This window comes from Eleutherodactylus coqui, chromosome 2 (assembly GCF_035609145.1).
Source record: "Eleutherodactylus coqui strain aEleCoq1 chromosome 2, aEleCoq1.hap1, whole genome shotgun sequence".
Taxonomy (NCBI): Eukaryota; Metazoa; Chordata; class Amphibia; order Anura; family Eleutherodactylidae; genus Eleutherodactylus; species Eleutherodactylus coqui.
In genome coordinates, this window is record NC_089838.1 from 173,214,521 (window position 1) to 173,232,539 (window position 18,019).

General features: G+C 44.0%; 1 protein-coding gene across 1 annotated transcript in view; it reads left to right on the forward strand.

The window, feature by feature from the left end:
• COG5 (component of oligomeric golgi complex 5) overlaps nucleotides 1-18,006 on the forward strand; it is a 299,093-nt gene extending 281,087 nt beyond the window's left edge. The window contains exon 22 of the mRNA XM_066591926.1: nucleotides 14,184-18,006. Coding sequence (XP_066448023.1) covers nucleotides 14,184-14,298 — 115 coding nt within the window. The 3' untranslated portion in view covers nucleotides 14,299-18,006. The remainder of the gene's footprint in view (nucleotides 1-14,183) is intronic.
• Nucleotides 18,007-18,019: the final 13 nt, after the last annotated feature.

An 18,019-nucleotide genomic window follows, 5' to 3' on the forward strand; every position in this document is an offset into this window, starting at 1 on the left:
TCTTAGATTTGGTTCATTTTTGTTTTACTTTCCGGGCCATAAAGCTGCTAAATTTATTATTAGCGGTATAATAAGTAGTTTTAAAAGCTTTAAGTTGTTTTTCATGTTCTAATAGTAAATGGTCTCTCAACTATTGTCTGACATGCAGAAGTTTTCTGTGAATATTATCTGTCGAGGCAATTTGGGCCGTTGATTCTAGATTTTTTAGTTGTAATAGTAGAGTGTTTAAAGTCTCAATTTTTTCTTTTCTGTATCGGGACCCCTGTTGGATCATGAGTCCCCTAATTACTTATTTGTGCACATTCCACACAGAAAATGGGTTCATATGCGGTGAATCATTAATTACAAAATACTCTTGAATAGCTGTACATAATTGGCTTTTGTAAGGGTCAACCTTCATCAGGTAAGAGTTATTTTGCCAAATTTTTGGTGCATACTGGACAGTCTCAAAGTTAGAAAGATTGGGGCGTGATCTGACCAAGAAGTAATTCCAATCAAGGGCTCTTTTACTCTAGGTAGCAAAAACAAAATCTACTAAAAACATATCAATCCTTGTAAAGGTTCTATGCCCCATGGAGTAAAAGGAATACTCTCTCAATGTGGGTGTTACTGTTCTGCTACGGCTGTTAGTGTCCATAGTTCTAGCAGAAATTATGTTAAAATCTCCACATAATAAAAGTTGACCCTTTTGATTTTTTTAACCATTTTCATAACTTTATTAAGGAATCGTATCTGCACAATATTCGGTGCATACACATTTACCAATCTTGTGAGAAACCCGTCAATTTCACAAACTATATCTACCTTTTTCATCTATCTCAACTTTACCAGGTTTAAAATCTATAGACTCTCTAATTGCCACGAAGACCCCGGCTTTCTTCTTTTCTGTGTTTGACATAAATATTATTGGAAATTTAAGATGGGAGAACTTTGGGCAGCGTTCCTTTGTAAAGTGAGTCTCTTGCAAACATATAATGTCCGTCTTTGCAGCTATTGCATCTTTCCATAGAGACGCTCGCATATATGGGGAGTTCAGTCCTTTACCATTGAGGAACATAAGTTTCGTACTCATGATGGTGGTTCGTTTTGACGCTTTCAGTTCAGATTTTTAATTATTTGCCCTATAAGGTTCTGAATGTTCTGGCGAAGAAAAGCCGATATTCCAGTAGAAGGGTATGCTATTAGAACATACCTCCAAGACACGGGAGATCGGGAGGGGCTGGAAAAATCGCCTAACCAGGCGAGAGTAAACAAACTTGGGAGAGTTAGTACAACAATGTCCTACTTCAGGCGGAAGATTGTCATCTGAGAGGACATCGTTCTTCCTTGGGGGGTGAAATGTCCAGCTGTGCCAGAGCAAGGCCCTTAACAAAAGATAACTTGGGGAAAAAAAGGAGCCCAAACCTCTTCAGCAGGTGACTCCACGAAGAGAAGAAAATACAGAACAGCAAGTAAAAAAGTTCGACGGAAGGCCTCCCATTAAGCTTAAGTTCAGCGGTTGGGGACTTTAACCCACTCTGGTTCCAGGCGTGTCGGTGCCTCCAGTGTTTCCATCTGAATATTCTACTTTTTCAGAAGTTGTTGTCCTTCCTCAGGGTTTTGTATAAGGTGAATTTTGCCATCTTTAGTTATGATTAGTTTGGGCGAAAATCCCCATCTGTAAGGAATCTTGTTGTCACGTAGGGCCATGGTGATACTTTGGAATTTTTTGTCTGGTTTGGATAGTCATCTGAGAAAGATCTGTAAATAACTTTATTTGGTCGTACGGTGTTAAGAGATTTGCATTTTTCCTGACTGCGTACAGCAAGGCCTCCTTAATATGGAAAAAGTGAATCCTCACTATTACATCTCTAGGTAAGTGGTTCGGCACTGATTTTGGCCATGGCAGCCTATGCGCCCTATCAATTATTCTTTCCTCCGGGGAGGAATTCGGTAGCACGTGTTTTATGATCTGCTGGATGTATTCCTTTAATTCGGATTGGGGGATTGACTCTTCAATCCCTCTAATTTTTAAGTTGTTGCGCCTGTTCCTATCTTCTATGTCCACCACTTTACATTTTAATGCTTCCAACTCATCCGCAACATTATAATGCGCATCAATTAGATCATTATGAGAAGATGTGATTTCCTCCATTTTGTTTTGCAGGTGGTCTACTCTATTTCCTAGTTCCACCATTGATGTATTTAGTGATGTTGAGATGGATAAAAAGCCTCTCTGAAGAGACCCCCTCAGGGCCAATATCATCTCCTTTATAAATACTTCTGAAGCTGCTTGTTCAGAGCAGCTTATGCCCAGTATGGGATCATCAGGTTCATTGTCCCCAGGGACCGCGACAGAGTCTCCTTCTTGATATTCTGAGCCCTGGGAGGCCTGCAGCGATCCCCGCTTGTCTGACTCTGCTGCTATTTGTTGTGGTTGCTGTAGCTGGGGCGCGGGAACCTTGTCCACAGCAGACATTGCAGGCGCCATTTTAGGAGACTCTGCCTGCGCTTCTCTACTGCGGTCTGAAGCTCGTCTCTCCACTGTGCTCGTGTCGTGGGGTCTCGAGAGCGGGGGGCCGGGAGAAGATCTCTTACCTTTTGTTTTTCCTCAAAGTGTCCTCCCGACCCGCCGCTCTGACAGATCTCTTTTCTCGCCGCGCGTCAGCAGCCTGGTCCTCTCCTCCACTCGTGCGGGCCGTGAAGAAGGATGTAAGCCGCTGCGATCCCGCTTTCACTTTCTTCCGCATAGCCATCACCGAGGGGAGTCTCCATAGCCTTCCTCTCACTCGGGTCTCCGTTTTCAAGTAGCTTTTGTTGCTTTCTAGGGACTACTCTTGCAGAGCTCATAGACTTGCGACTGCTCCGTTCTCCATCCAGGCCACGTTCCCCCACACTGGACACTTTTTACCACGATTAGTGTAGTGTGCCAAATGCCGTGATAACTGCGCACAATGCCGCCATTGATTTCAATGGGGCCTCATAGACCAGCGCTCAAGCGCAGCGTTTCTAACACCACAATTTTCAAGAGCTCCCTGCAATGTTTTTGTGCATTTTAATGCACCTCATCACTCATCACAGTGATGGGTTTTGTTAGAAAAAAAAAACCAGTGCGAAATCGCGGTGAAATGTCTCGGTTTCACGCTGCGTTTTCTGAGCACATGCGTGAGAGCAGCCTAAGGCTAACTTCACACTGGTGAGCGCGATATGGGCCCGTGAATCCCGCCCCCATATTGCGCTCCCTCCATATGAATTCCCTGTGGATATGAGATGGTTTTATGTCAAAACAGCCTTGCATCACTTCGGGGATGTAGCGATCCTCTGCACTCAGCACGGGGTGCGATGCTGCCACCGGCCCTATTAAGAACAATTTGCACTGCGATGCAACAGCACGCAGCGAAATAGAACATGCTGCAATTCGTTTCCTGCAATGCATCGCAGTGCCATACGGGAAAACATCACTCGTGTGTATCAACTCATTTAACCCCTTGAGTGGCGGGTTTCCTACCACCCTGTCGTGCCCACCAGGGCAGGTTTTTTAAAATGGTCTAATTATTGAATTTCAACTAATTTTGCAGTTGCGTCTCAAGAGCCATAACTTTTTCATTTTTCCATTGACATGGCCATGTGAGGGCTTGTTTTTTGCGGGACATGTTGTGATTTTTTAAACAGGGGGGAGGAAAAAATGAAATGGGGAAAAAAGAAAAAAAGGGGCCATGTCATTAAAGGGGTTGTCCCGCGGCAGCAAGTGGGTCTATACACTTCTGTATGGCCATATTAATGCACTTTGTAATGTACATTGTGCATTAATTATGAGCCATACAGAAGTTATAAGAAGTTTTTCACTTACCTGTTCCGTTGCTGGCGTCCTCGTTTCCATGGAGCCGACTAATTTTCGCCGTCTAATGGCCAAATTAGCCGCGCTTGCGCAGTCCGGGTCTTCTTCTCTCCTCAATGGGGCTGCTCGTGCTGGATGCCGGCTCCTTGTAGCTCCGCCCCGTCACGTGCCGATTCCAGCCAATCAGGAGGCTGGAATCGGCAATGGACCGCACAGAAGCCCTGCGGTCCACCGAGGGTGAAGATCCCGGCGGCCATCTTCAGCAGGTAAGTAAGAAGTCACCGGAGCGCGGGGATTCAGGTAAGCACTCTCCGGTGTTCTTTTTTAACCCCTGCATCGGGGTTGTCTCGCGCCGAACGGGGGGGGTTGAAAAAAAAAAAAAACGTTTCGGCGCGGGACAACCCCTTTGAGGGGTTAAATAATGCATTAACTTCCTTCTGTGTGTCATTACGACGCATGGATACCACGTGTGTGATTGTATTTTTTATTTTTTACAAAGTAAAGGGAGACAAGTGTTTTTATAATTTTTTAAATAATTTTTTAACATTTTTTTTTTTTATTTTATTTTATTTTTTTTGTCCCTTTAGAGGACTTCCACAGGGACCCATCAGGACCCCTGATCACATTCCGGGGGTCCGATGGTGACAGCCCTTTACATGCTGCAGTGACAGCCCTTTACATGCTGCAGTCACATAGACTGCAGCATGTAAGGGGTTAACACAGCAGGGATCAGAGGTTTTCTCTGATCTCTGCTGTAAGAGCTAGTACCTAGCTGTCCTCTGACAGCTAACAACCAGCTCTCCCTGCCACAGAGACCATCGGCTTGCTTCTGACAAGCCGATGGTCTCTATGGCAACCTGTAAACAAAGCAGGAGATTGCCGACATATCGGCAATATCTTCTGCTGGTTTTTCAAAGCCCTTGCACTGCTCTGTGTGGGTCTGTGCAGGCAGAGCACAATGTCACAGCTTGTGGCATTGTGCTCTGCAGCTCCCATAGTGATACATAGCCCGGAAATCTTCCGGGCTATGTTGCTATGAGCAGTGGAGCTCGTCCCGGAAATTTTCCGGGCGTGCCACTCAAGGGGTTAAAGGAATGGGGTTCATATTTGTGCAAGATTTGTTCTCACTACGCACAAATCTCGCACAATTTTCTCGCCTGTGTGAAGGCAGCCTAAAGTATGTGAATTAGGAGGCCTGATGTACATGTTTTTAAATCCTGTTGTCTTCCTTTTACAGTTGCACTTAAAGTGCAAATCGTATTTTATGAGGACACGTGTAGAAATTGACTTGAAAGAGCACTAAATGTAAAGTCCGTACTATTACAGCATTCAGTTGGTTTGGTAATGGAAAATAATGTGTGTAAATGGGCCTTTAAACTGCTCTGAAAAAGTACAACGATTATCACTCACAATTTGTTCAAACGGTTGCATATGATAATCGTTGTGTGTAAATGCTGCCATTGTTCACTCTTCAGCTGAATGATGATTTTAAGATGAGCTTAAAATCCATTGTTTAGCAGGAGAGAAGATAACACAGACCGCATGCTGTGTTCTGCACAGGAGTTGGATATTACAATGTATTCTGCCGACAGCCCCCCGTGCGAGAACAATGAAGCTGTGTGCAGAGCTTAGACCACATGCTGTCCTCTGCAAATAGCTCCTGGAGGCTCATTTCCATATAAATAAAGCTGAATAAAGTGTTAATGGACATTAGTATCCATTAACACTTTATACAAAACGATCGCTAAAACTGTCAATCTTTCAATTGTTTGAAAGATTGTCTCGGCGTGTAAATAAGCCTGAAGACATGAACCGCTTTTATATGTAATGAGATCAGACTACGTCCTTCTTGGAAATTCAGCCTCTCATTTCTGCTATATCCCTTTGAGGCTTCTGTAGAAGTGTTTCTTCTACCTTTCTGCCATATTTCTTTTTTCTTTTTCAATCAAACTGCAATATTACCCTGGGATATGCCTGGTCTATGCTACTTGCTAAGAAAGCAATGACCTTGTGTATGTCTTGGTGAAGATTAGATTGATGAGGCTTATGACACTCAAAAAAGTGAGTGCAGCTTCAGTAAAAAGACATTGGGTAAAATTTACTAAGACAAGCATTTCCATCACCGGTCTTAGTATGATTTCTGCCAGCACACAATGCAACTAATATATGAAGAGGCGCATGTCTCTACAACTAAAGTAATAAATGGAATGGACAGGCTACAATACTCAGAGCGGTTATCAAAATTTGGATTATTTCCTTTAGAATAGAGACAGCTGAGAGGCGACCTAATATATCAGGGGACACTACAGAGATCTCTCCCATCATCTGTTTACACCCAGGACTGTGACAGTAACAAGGGGGCGCCCTCTACGTCTAGAGGAAAGAAGGTTTCTACACCAACATAAAACGGGGTTCTTTAGACTATGGAACTCTCTGCCTGAGGATGGCAAGTTAATTAAAAGAGTACTAGAGGGGCCTGGACGTCTTTCTTGAACGATACAATATTATATGTTATAATCATTAAGAACTTCAGAAGGGTCTGTGATCCGGGGAATATTCCGATTTCCAGATTGGAGTCAGGAAGGAATTTTTTTCCCCTAAATGAGGAAAATTGGCTTCTACCTGATTGGGTTTTTCTTTTTGCCTTCCTCTGGTTCAACATTGGGGGGTAATTGTCTGAACTAGATGGACATATGTCTTTTTATAGCCTCACATACTATGTTACTATATATTATACACTCTTTGTAAAAAAAAAAAAAAAATCCAGCCCCTAGCAGGAGTTGTCATTTTGCTATAAAACCCGTCATGCAGTTACATCTCAGGCAGATATATGCAAATCATTAGAGTTGTGGTGATTAGATGAACGGTCTTGCCACCTGAGGCCCTAAAAGTGGTCCACCCTGGGCCTTTAAAAAAGCTCTCAGAGGCTCCTTGTGTGTAGTGAACTCTTGTTACACTTGTGTAGAGCTTGTTGATCACTAGACACCACTACGATGCAATCAAAGAGATTTTGACCAGAGGGGCGCATTATTGGAATTTGAGAAGCTGGATGGTAGTGTCAACGAATTACCTCCCACCTGGGCCGTTCTGACCAGACTATTAGGAGGTGTTGGGACCAGTAGATGCGTGAGGGCACACAAGACGACTGGGCTCAGAACGCCCTCGACAAACCACCAGTATAGAGGATCGTCTGATCGTCCAATAAGGGCGAGCCGCTTCAACTGTTTTGTTGTCCGACATCCAGAGTCAGGTGACACCATCATTACACCCCCGTGTCTGTCGGAACCATTTTCAGGCACTTTGCTGAAGGACATTTGCTTGTTAACGTGATGTGTTTTGTTTCCATTTTAACTATTGGAAGCGCATGTTTTTTTTTCATATGCGTGAAAAACACATGTACAGCGATGCGTTTTTTTAACACCAAAACACATCGCAATCATAGTATAATCGCAGGTTTACAAGTGTGATATTAGTCCAGTTTCTGAAACCGATATCACCCTAACCCATGTAAATACAGCCTAAGGCCTCATGTCCACGGGGAAAATCAGATCCGCTGCAGATTCTTAATGGAGAATCTGCAGCGGGTCCCTCCTGCCCCGCGGACATGAGCGCCGAAAATAGCAATTTAAAAGCATTTACCTATCCGGCGCGGGCGGGGAAGGTCAGCTGTTCCTCACGGCCGGATCTTCATTTTCGGCCGGCGGATGAATTCCTGACGCCGGCGGCACGTCGCCGGCACGTCGTCGACGTGCCGCGCGCATGCGCCGGGCACATCCGCCGAGCCGAAGCAAGGGAGATGCGGCCGTGAGGAAGAGCAGAGCTTCGCGGCCCGCTGCGGGTGAGTAAATGCTTTAAATTCCTATTTTAGGTCTCCCGCGGATCCGGACGGCTTCCATAGGCTTCAATAGAAGCCCGCGGGAGCCGTCCCCGCGGGAGACCCGCATGAAAATGGAGCATGGTCCAGATTTTTTCATGCTCCATTTTTTTTAAAATCACTTTTATTGACGATCCGTGGGTATTTATGTACCCGCGGGTGGTCAATGCATCCCTATGGGATGCGGATCCGCATGCGGGAGATCCGCTGCGGATCCTAAATCATATTTTCCCCGTGGACATGAGCCCTTAGGGTGAATGCACGCGGAAAATTTGAATTGTGGAATCTGGAGCAGGAGACCGCCGGTGAATTCCACAGCAAATACCACCCATAGCATGCAATGCAAATGTGATTCTTCTTGCACACGAGTAGAATCCAATTGCCGTTTCTGCTCATGGGTGAAAAATCGCAGCATGCTCCAGTTTTCTGCAGATTCTGCACAGACTGCTTCCATTGAAGTCCATGGAAGCTGTCCGACCCGCAGCCCGTCCGCATTTGACATTGCGGACGGGCCACGGATTCTGGGAAAAAGAAGTTTAAAAAGAAATCTCATATCTGTCTGTCTATCTCATATCTGTCTGTCTATCTGTCTGTCGCATATCTGCCTGTCTATCTATTTATCAATTAGGGAGGCGGGTGCGGAATAAATCTGCGATCTCCCGCAAGCACTAAAAAAAAATATCAATTTTAAGAGGATCCACAGTGGAAATACGCATAAAATATGTGCGCGTCCCATGGACAGTACAGCATGGTATTATTATAATACTGGCTCTGTATCAGATCCCACCTGTCCTATATATCGCTTTGTGTTAGTGAAGGTGGTGCTCACATATTGCAGTGCAATCGAGAATTCTGCAAAAAACCAAAGCACTGTTATGTGATTTTACGAAAATCCTCAGAGAAGCTGCTGTATGACCACAACATGTTAATACCCCCATAGTGTAGATGGTACTTGAAACCTGAAATTGGAGTGCTATATTCTTGTAAGGCAAGTTGAAAGATGAAAGTAGTGATCTGATTGGTCACTATGGAAACTGCTGCACCGGTCTGTGCTAGAATTCTATACAGTTGACTCCATGAAAAAGAAATCCGGTTAACAACATATCCCTGAAAAGGCCGTACTTACCCACAAGAATGCAGACAGACTGCAATAGTATATGACAGAGATTGTGCAAGTGGAAGATACTGAATATCCACTCACACTTCTTGCATCCAGGAGGAGCAGATGCGTCTATTCTAAATGGACATAAATAAGGCTTCTATACATGAATGGTAGGTGGGAGAGTAGATCTTCATCAGTATTTAGCATTCTCCATTGTATTCTGTCTGCGTCCCATAATGAACTGATGTTTTAAAATGGTTATCTAGCCTTTAAAAAGTGATGACCTCTCAGGATAGATCATGAATAGCTGATTGGTGGGAGCCCCCTCCTGATCAGCTGATTACCGTGCCTATCAGTATGGACAGTGCTAGAAGCAGATAGCGCTTCCAGCAGTGTCCATACTGACAGCAGGCCCTGCGGTCAGCTGTTCAGCAGAGACCCCGAGCAGTGGACCCCTGTGGATCAACTTGCGAGGACCTATTTTGAAGGTAGTTCGTCAATAGTAAAAGTCCCGGGCAACCCTTTTAAGTTAGAATGACTCAGTTACAGATGTTTCTATGAGACTGTTCTTGCACATGATCCACTTGCTCCTCTGCTGCAGGTCGTCTCCCAGAACTTTTTCCTTTATATATACAACCCGGGTTCTGAAATGTTTTGCTCCACAAGCGCTCATGTGATGCTGATGTCGCAAAAAGCTGCAATCACAGAAACTTTCCCAACTCTATGCTACTACACATACTGTGTCTACCTCTTTAACCATTTTGGTTTTATAAAACCTGAATTCTGTTGTCAGCTTGCAAGCACAACAATCAGAATTACTCAGAAAATCAAGCAGCTAGATGGAGTCGTTGTTTTCCTGCAAAACTCAGCATGCAGTTACATCTCAGGCAGATATGCCAATGATTAGAGTTGTGGTGTGATTAGATGAACGGTCTTGCCACCTGAGGCCCTAAAAGTGGTTCCATCCTTGGCCTATAAAAAAAGACTCTCAGAGGCTACTTGTGTGTAGTGGAAATTTTTCCCACTTGAGTAGATCTTGTCGACCACTAGACGACTCTACGATGTAATCAAAGAGATTTTGTCCAACACGAATGGTCATATCAATGAATTTTGCGCCACCAAAAGGCATTTTCCAGCAGGATAAAGCTCAGCCGCACATTAGGTGTCACAAGGATGCCTCCACAACATTGCCACATGTCTGTGTTCTGCCCGGTCACCAGATCTATCACCAGTAGAACATGTATGGGACAATCGGTATTATTGTATCTTGACGCCACCAGAAGCTAATGGTTTGACAGGGCTTCGATGGTGGAACGCCCTTGTCACATCCCTAGCTGCCGATTGGGTGCATTCCCAAAGGTTCTGAAAGCTGCACGTCAAAATAGAATAATAGGCATACAGGGCGCGGGGGCTCCCAATACTGTAGTCCCCCATGGTGCGGGTCTGAGCGCTGTGCGTGGCCCAGCGTTGCTCTGCGGCGCTCAGATGTGGGTACCGCCGGCAATGTCGGCTGCCTTCTCTCACACAGTGTAACAAGGCCCACGGACCGTTGTAGCGTACAGAGGTTGTGACCGGTGGCAGAAGCGCTCCAATGTGGGGGCCACCAGGTCTATCAGTTGCCTTCTTCCAGACACCTAAGCGCCTGTTCTATCGCCTGCCTTCTCCCAGACTGTTGAATGTGGCGCACAGAGGGTAGCAGCACAGACAGGTGGCGACTGCCAGTTCTATGTGCTGTCTTGCATGAGGAGGTGGAACGGCGACAGCTGCCCAGTTAGAAGGGGCCACGGTGGGATGCTACAGCTGCCGGGGAAGAAGGCGCTGCAGCGTGGGGTGCAGGGAGGTTGGAACTGGAGCCGGGAGCCGACACTGATCATGTATAGTTGGGTGACAGCGGGGCTGCGGCAAAGGCCAGGGCAAGCAAATGCACCATTGCAAAGCACACTGCACAGCCTGGGAGCCTTGGACACTCACAGCAGCAGCGATCAGCTTCAATCGGCCTGGAGCCGGGACGAGAGGCAACACATTACAAGTATAGTGGACTGGCAGGACCTGCAGGGGAGCCTTCTATGCAGCCAATCAGGTACAGCGGGCGTTACCCCATCACTCTTGTCTCCACCACGACTACCTGGTGGCGTCAAGATACAATAATACCGGGACAATCTGGAACACCAACCTTCGACAGCCTACGATTTTGCACGCTCTAGAAGCTCAGTTACAGCAAATGTGGAGTGATAAGCTGCAGGATACCATGCAGAACCTGTATGCCTCCACGCCTGCCCGTATCACAACTTGTATCCAAGCTAGAGGCAGTACAACCGGATACTAGAGCCTCCCTCCAAGTGATCAGTTTTCTGTAACGAATTATGCTTTTTCACTAATACAGTCATACCTCTACTTTCATTGCCTTCTTCCCTCACCGGTTTCCAGTTTCGCTGATTCTTCAATGCAGAATTTCGCCTCTACTTTCGTTGCCTGCTTCTGGTTTCAGCGGCCACCGGCCCACATAACCTCACTGTCCAATCACAGCCTATTCATAGATTGCTCCAATTCATAGATAAGTGACTGTGATTGGAGCATCCAGCGCTGCCTGTGATTGACTGAGCGGTCTGTCACTCAGCAGACTCAGCCAATCAGATCAATCTCTTGCTGGAGGCGAGGGATTTCAATCCCCGTCACTAGCAAGATGCTCCGCCGGCTTGACAAATGCCCAGCAGCCTGCACAGAGGACCAGAGAGCGTCCCCCAGGACACAGACAGCACCTGCAAGGTGAGTATTGATTTTTCTTTCTCTCCGGTAGTTTAGCTAGAGCATTTAGTGCTGCCAAAAACGCGGTACCACGTTGTGCCACATTTTCGGCAGCTCTAAAACCACTGCCATTTATTTCAAAGAGCGATGCAGAGCTGAAAATGCTTGTGTGAACAGCCCCCATTGAAATTTATGGGAGCGCTGTACAGCGTTTAGTGCTGTGCTGTACAAAAATGTGGTTTGGGGTGGTTTTTTTGGGAATGTCTAGAACAAATTAATTGGCTTTACATTGATTCCTATGGAAATAATTGCCTAGAGTTTCATTAGTTTCAAGTTTAGCCGACTGCGTTTGGACAAATTACCAACGAAGCTAGAGGTTTGACTGTATTTAATTACAATATTAAAGTTTCAATGGATTTGGACAACTCCTAGATGCTAGTTGTTTTTACAATCCGTGTATAAAAACAGCCATGTAAGTGATTGGAGAGGAAGAGAGATGCAACTAAAATGAGTGCGAGATGAGTAGAGCAAAGTCATTCAACATACTTTTCTATCATTACTTGAATGTGTGACCTCCCTTACATACCCTCCTGTTTGCAGTACTTGCAGTGAACCTGTTATGTGGCATCATTATATTGTGCCACAGTGTCACCTACTGCCAACATCATAGATTGAACATCCACTGTCAGGGGTCCTACCTAGATGAAACAACTCATCCCTATGATTAGCTGAAGGTGGGATCTGCAGTCTGAAGTGGAAATAGAACCTGCCATTATTTGTTATGTTCAAATTGGAATACTCCTTTAACCCCTTAAGAACCAGGATGTTTCAGCCCTAAAGGAGCAGAGCGTTTTTATGGATTTTACCCATATAGTGGATTTAAGGCTCTATGGGATTTTTCTTAGCTACAATTGTTTTTGCAGTTTTTTGTTTTGGCATGACATATTGGACTATTTTTTAATATCTTTTTCTCACTTTACTTTTTCCATTTTTTTTTTGTTTTATTACGGGTAAAAAGCTTAAAAATATTTTTTTAATTTATAGCTTTTTAATGTAAATATACTCATTTTAAAAATAAGGTACAGGAATGGCTTCCCCGTTTTGTTTTGATATACAATTTATATGGTCTCAGATTACAGGTTGGATATGGCAATGGCTTCCATTGGTGTTGTGCCTTTTTTTTTTTTTTTACATCTATGTCTCCTATGATGTCATAAGATCTTTAGGGAATATTTACACTTTTTGAAATGTTTTTAAATTTCACACTTTTCCACTATAACTTGAGCATCCAAAGAGCCCCAGTTACAGGGGAAACCGTCCCCCAGTAGTGACAATAGTCACTAGCAGAGCTGATCAAGGCCTGCCAAGACCCTGCAGCTCTGCCATGCCGGTGGGCACCTAGTGGTGACATGATCGTTGGGTTGAATAACAAAAGTGGTGCTTCAGCTATCTATATTCTCTACACAGGGAGCTATGTAGCCCACAAAAGAGCAGGAGGCTTTAAAAAAAAAAAAAAAACCTCTTCTGTTTTCTCCTTCACATCCTTGACTGTCACAGACATCTGAGGACCCGGCCTGCTCCTCCGATATTGCAGGAGTTTTAACCCTGCACCATATTTTTTTTTTACTATTGGCCGAGATTAAACTTGAGACTATAGTTCCGGTGCTTGTTCCTTATCGGATTCAGACTGAGGGTACTTTTACACAGACCGACAATTGCCCTAGGAATTGCTCAAACGAGTGACTATGGGTGACTGGCGGCCCATGTTTATATGGGACCCCCATCAGGGCAAGTGAGCAAGAATCACTTGGTTTTCAGCTTGCCTAAAAACTGAGCATCTATCAGCCCGAGTATATAGATAATAGCTCATCTATAAATGACTGCCTGGCAGCAGTGAATGGAGGTGGGCGGCTGGAAAAGATCTCTAGCACGCTCAGTCTCCATACAGTGAGCGATCGCTGGGATGATTGTCAGGTGCTTATCCTCCTAAGCGTTGTTCCATGTAAAAACAACAATTGATTTCAATGGGTTCCTTCACATTTCCTTTTTTTGGTGCATGCAAAAAAAAAAGTAGGACCTACCCTATTTTGGTGTGTACAAAACGTACAGAAAAAGTGTCTCAAACATAGCACAAATACATTGCACTGAGGCGTGTGCAAAAAATGCATACATCTGTGTGAAAGAGCCCTAAAACTAATAATGCAAAGGTGACCTATTGCTGTACATCTATTTTGCACGTTGGCTTCACAGCCACATTGCTGAACTGCCACAATCCTTTCTTTACTATAAGCAATCATCCGTTGTTCCATCATCTTAACCCTTTCCAATCCACTGTCTGACGTGTAAAGACATTATGATTTAAGGCTGTACAGCTCCGATGTTGGAAGACGTCCGTCGGGGTTCTCTTACTGTATATTGCCAGCCTCTCTGCTGTCGGAGCCTATCCAACGTCTCACCTCATGCAGTACTGGCTTTAGCCAGCAGATAGCGCTGTTGTATAATGGCAGAAAAAGAGTAAGCCCCCTAGGAAAACCAGGATACAAATTGGATTGGAAAGGGTTAAGGCTTTTGTTTTGTTCCCAATAAATGTGGTGTTCTGTATGTTTTATGTTCTTCCTCACTAATACAGTTTGTTCTGCTTGCAGGGGCGCATTAGAAGCCTACGTACAATCAGTTAAAGCTAGAGAAGGCAAGGAATTTGCATCTGTGTATCCAGTGATGGTCCAGCTTCTTCAGAAGGCAACGTCGAGTCTGCAGTAGGTTGAAGGCAGACAACAAAGTTTGTACAGTAAATCTAATTATCTAAGACAAAACGGGACTGTCAATAAGGGCTTTAGGGTTTCATTTGAAATAAGTTCTGGGCAAGCTATAGCAACCAAACCTGTATTATGCATTCTATTTCCACAGCTGTGGCCAGTCCATTCTGTAGGTTTATGGTCACACATTGCAGAAATCCACAGCATTTTAGAATACTGTGAATTAGATTAGATTGCAAGAAATCAGCATACACGGACCTGCTGTGCGGCTTTTAAATCCCCAGAACGTCAATTTTCAGTGTGGATTATCACTTCTTCAAATGTGGGGATTTTGCACTGGGGACATTCCACAATGTGTGAACATAACCGTAAGTGGCTTTCTTAGGTTCACTTGTATTGTGATGGTCCACACCAGTGTACAATACAGTGAATTGTAATCGCCTGGTAGAATTCCATAACCAAGCGAGCTGTATTTATTTCATCCATAGGAAAGGGTGCAGCCAGTAGCCAGCTGTGCATGTAACAGGTTCTGGCTCATTAGGCTAGTCCTAGAGTAGTGTGGGGAAGCCATACTCTGTTACCCCCTGGACCATTTTGCTGGTTTAAAGTCAGACGGCTCACTCAATGACTCAATAACTCAAACTGCTGCAGTAAGCATTATAATGCTAATCTAGCAAATGTTAAATACTGCCTGTTTTTCAAATAAAATGTATTTAGCTACTGATGTCTGATTGTGGGCGTTCAAAGCACGTGTCCTTACAGAGATTTAAAATCTGGATAATGCATGCTGCAGCGGTTTGCCACGTGTTTCCCTTCAACTGGTGGTAGCAATAACCTACATGTAAAGCCCCATTTACACTGAGAGATGATTGCTCAAATCATCTCTGCATAGTCTATAGTAGCTGATTAGCTACCAAAGAGCTATGCTGGTGGAGCAGGACACCACCCCTATTGCTCAGCGAACACTACAGCTGTTTTGCATAAGCAAAGAGCTGCATTGATCCCCCCCACTTACAGCTTGTGTCCCGCTGTGAACTACCAGCGGGACACAATTTGAAAGATTCTTATCACTGCTGCCAACTGTGATAACAGCCTGTGCTGCTGATAAGAGTTCATCACTCAATTCAAGAAAACTAGAATTGAGCGAGGAGGAACAAATCGTGCACGAAAACTGCACTATGTCCGTGCATTTAGATGCAACAGTTATCGCTCAAGACAGCGGTGAGCGAATTTTGAGCGAGAATCGTTGTCTAAAATGGGCCTTTAGTCATGGAGAATGCCACTAGTAACCAGACTGGCAAACAACAAGTTTTTTTCAGTGGGGATTACTAACAATTTTTGACTCCAGCAACCAGTTTCACATTTCTCAGGTGGTTGAGAACATCCCTTGTATGCTACTAGACCTATATGCACAGCAGAGAGGCAACATAAAGATAGAATGGATAGAATGTCTGGGGACGGATTCCATGTAATGAGGTCACTCACAATGGGTGCCATAGTGTTCATAGCATCTCCTCTAGTCTGTGCTGGTACTATGTAGTCTACAATATCGATGAACTGCCCCTGCCGTTGTCTGGCAATTTTCTTCCTATGCATAGTATGAGGGAAGCAGTGGCAGCTCATGAATATCATTGCCTGTGGCCTACAGCACAAGGGACAGGGATTTTATGAGCAGTACTGCAACAAAGCAAGTCACCCCACATTGTAAGGCCTCAGTCAGACGGGTGGTTTTAAGTGCATGTTACTTGCATTTTACAATCCGCATCTATTAAGAACCAATGCTTTTCAATGGCAGCAGTCATATGTCGTGAATTTTTAACGTATGTAAAAATCAACCTACAAAAAAAAAAAAAAAAACATGGGTGGCAATAGGTGTGGCTATGTGTGATCTTTTTTTACGCATGAAGGCATGTATAAAATGCCTGTCTGACTGAGCCCTAATATTAGTTAATGCTACCATCAGGCAAGGGGAATCTAAATTTACTATTAATTTACAACCCCCCCTCCCCCTTATAAAAAAAAACAAAAAACACCACATCTTACACCTTTAATGCTATTTTTTAGCTGTCTAGAAAAAGGAGTAAAGTTTATTTTTTTTAGATACATTTATAACATGCAACTTTTTTTAAAAGTCCCAATCTCACTCCAGTAACTGGGTGGCTTATAAACAGACTCCACATCTCTACCCATTGTTAAATATGGGACAAGTTTGTCATCATGTAACATTTGAATACGTTTGTTGCATCTTTAAACTGGAGACGGGCAGAAAAGCTGCCAAAAAATTGGCATGAAAAGTTCCCCCAGTGATAAATACCAATCATTAATTCTCCTTGCAATAATCTGTAAAGTTCCAACTAAACACCTCATTTTGAATATGTTGTTCAGATGGGAAAACTTATTTAAAGAGACTGTCCCACATCTCAATATTGCATCATGTAATATAGACAGACACAAATGTACCTTGCATTTTAACGCATTAAGATAACTTTCTGGGCTGCAGGTTGTTTACCCTTTCAATTACTTTACATTTTTCTGTTAATAGCTTTTCAATAGATTCATATAATTTCTCACATTCAGATTTAATAGACTACATCATTGTGTATAATATATACACTCACATGTGCCCTTGTCTGGATATTGCTGTTACATACCTGTGGCACCCCCTGGTGGTGGTATAATGCATAACAAGCTACTGTGTCCCGTACGTGTAATGTTACGTTCACATGGGTTGAATCGGTCTTGCGTTATGCTCTTGTATGGCCACAGATTCACAGGAGTATTTGGTCCTTTTCAAACCGGCAAACCCACTTACGGATTTCCTGATGTAGAATCTGCATGAATATATATATATATATATCACTATCCCCCCCCCCCCAAGGAAAAAAGTCTGGTGCAGATTCCCATCGATTCCACTTCAAATTTTCTACCACATGACCATACTCTCAGATGAGTCTTCTAGTTCACAAATTCTTATTGGCTAGTCTGCAGAGTCCCAGTTCTGATCAAGAATCAATAGAACACCAGGGGGCGCCATACCAAGTATATAACAGCAGCATAAACTATTCCAAGTGTAAAATTGTTGGTGTGATCTAACTAATATTTAATTGTAAGACAATCCCTTTAAGGGCTTGTTCACATGAGCGTATTCTCACCGTGTATTACGTATGCATATATCCCATGCGTAACATAGACTTTCATTCTTCAATTCACACCTGCGTGTGGGCCCTGTGCATCAATTTGCAGGAGAAATAAATTGCAGCATGCTCCCATTTCTCCACGTATCATACACAGTCCTTGTAGGGGCTGCATATGAAACGCTGTCCGTATGCATGCATTGTTTAATATGCATCCCTGCACGGAACAGAGCAGGGAATTTGAAAAAGAACCTGAGCATGTCCGTGACGTCAGAGGCGTGCACCGTGCCAATCGGAGCCAGTGCACGGTCTCTGCCGGCAGAGCATATGGGCTGTAATGCCTACAACGCCCCGGGAGGCTTCACCTGTGTGAACGAGCCCTAAGGAGGAATTTCCATTGAACTAAGTGGCAAGGAGGGCTTGTCAGCAGTTATAGTACATTTTTAGTTATGTTCCATTAACCATATTTTTGCAAAATAAATTTAGATTTTAAACTTAGTCTTCTCAAACTTGTTACAGATTATGAATGAGGATTTGATATCCACACAGAATTTAATAAAACCAATCTTTCCTTTGTACTTGGGGTTTTGT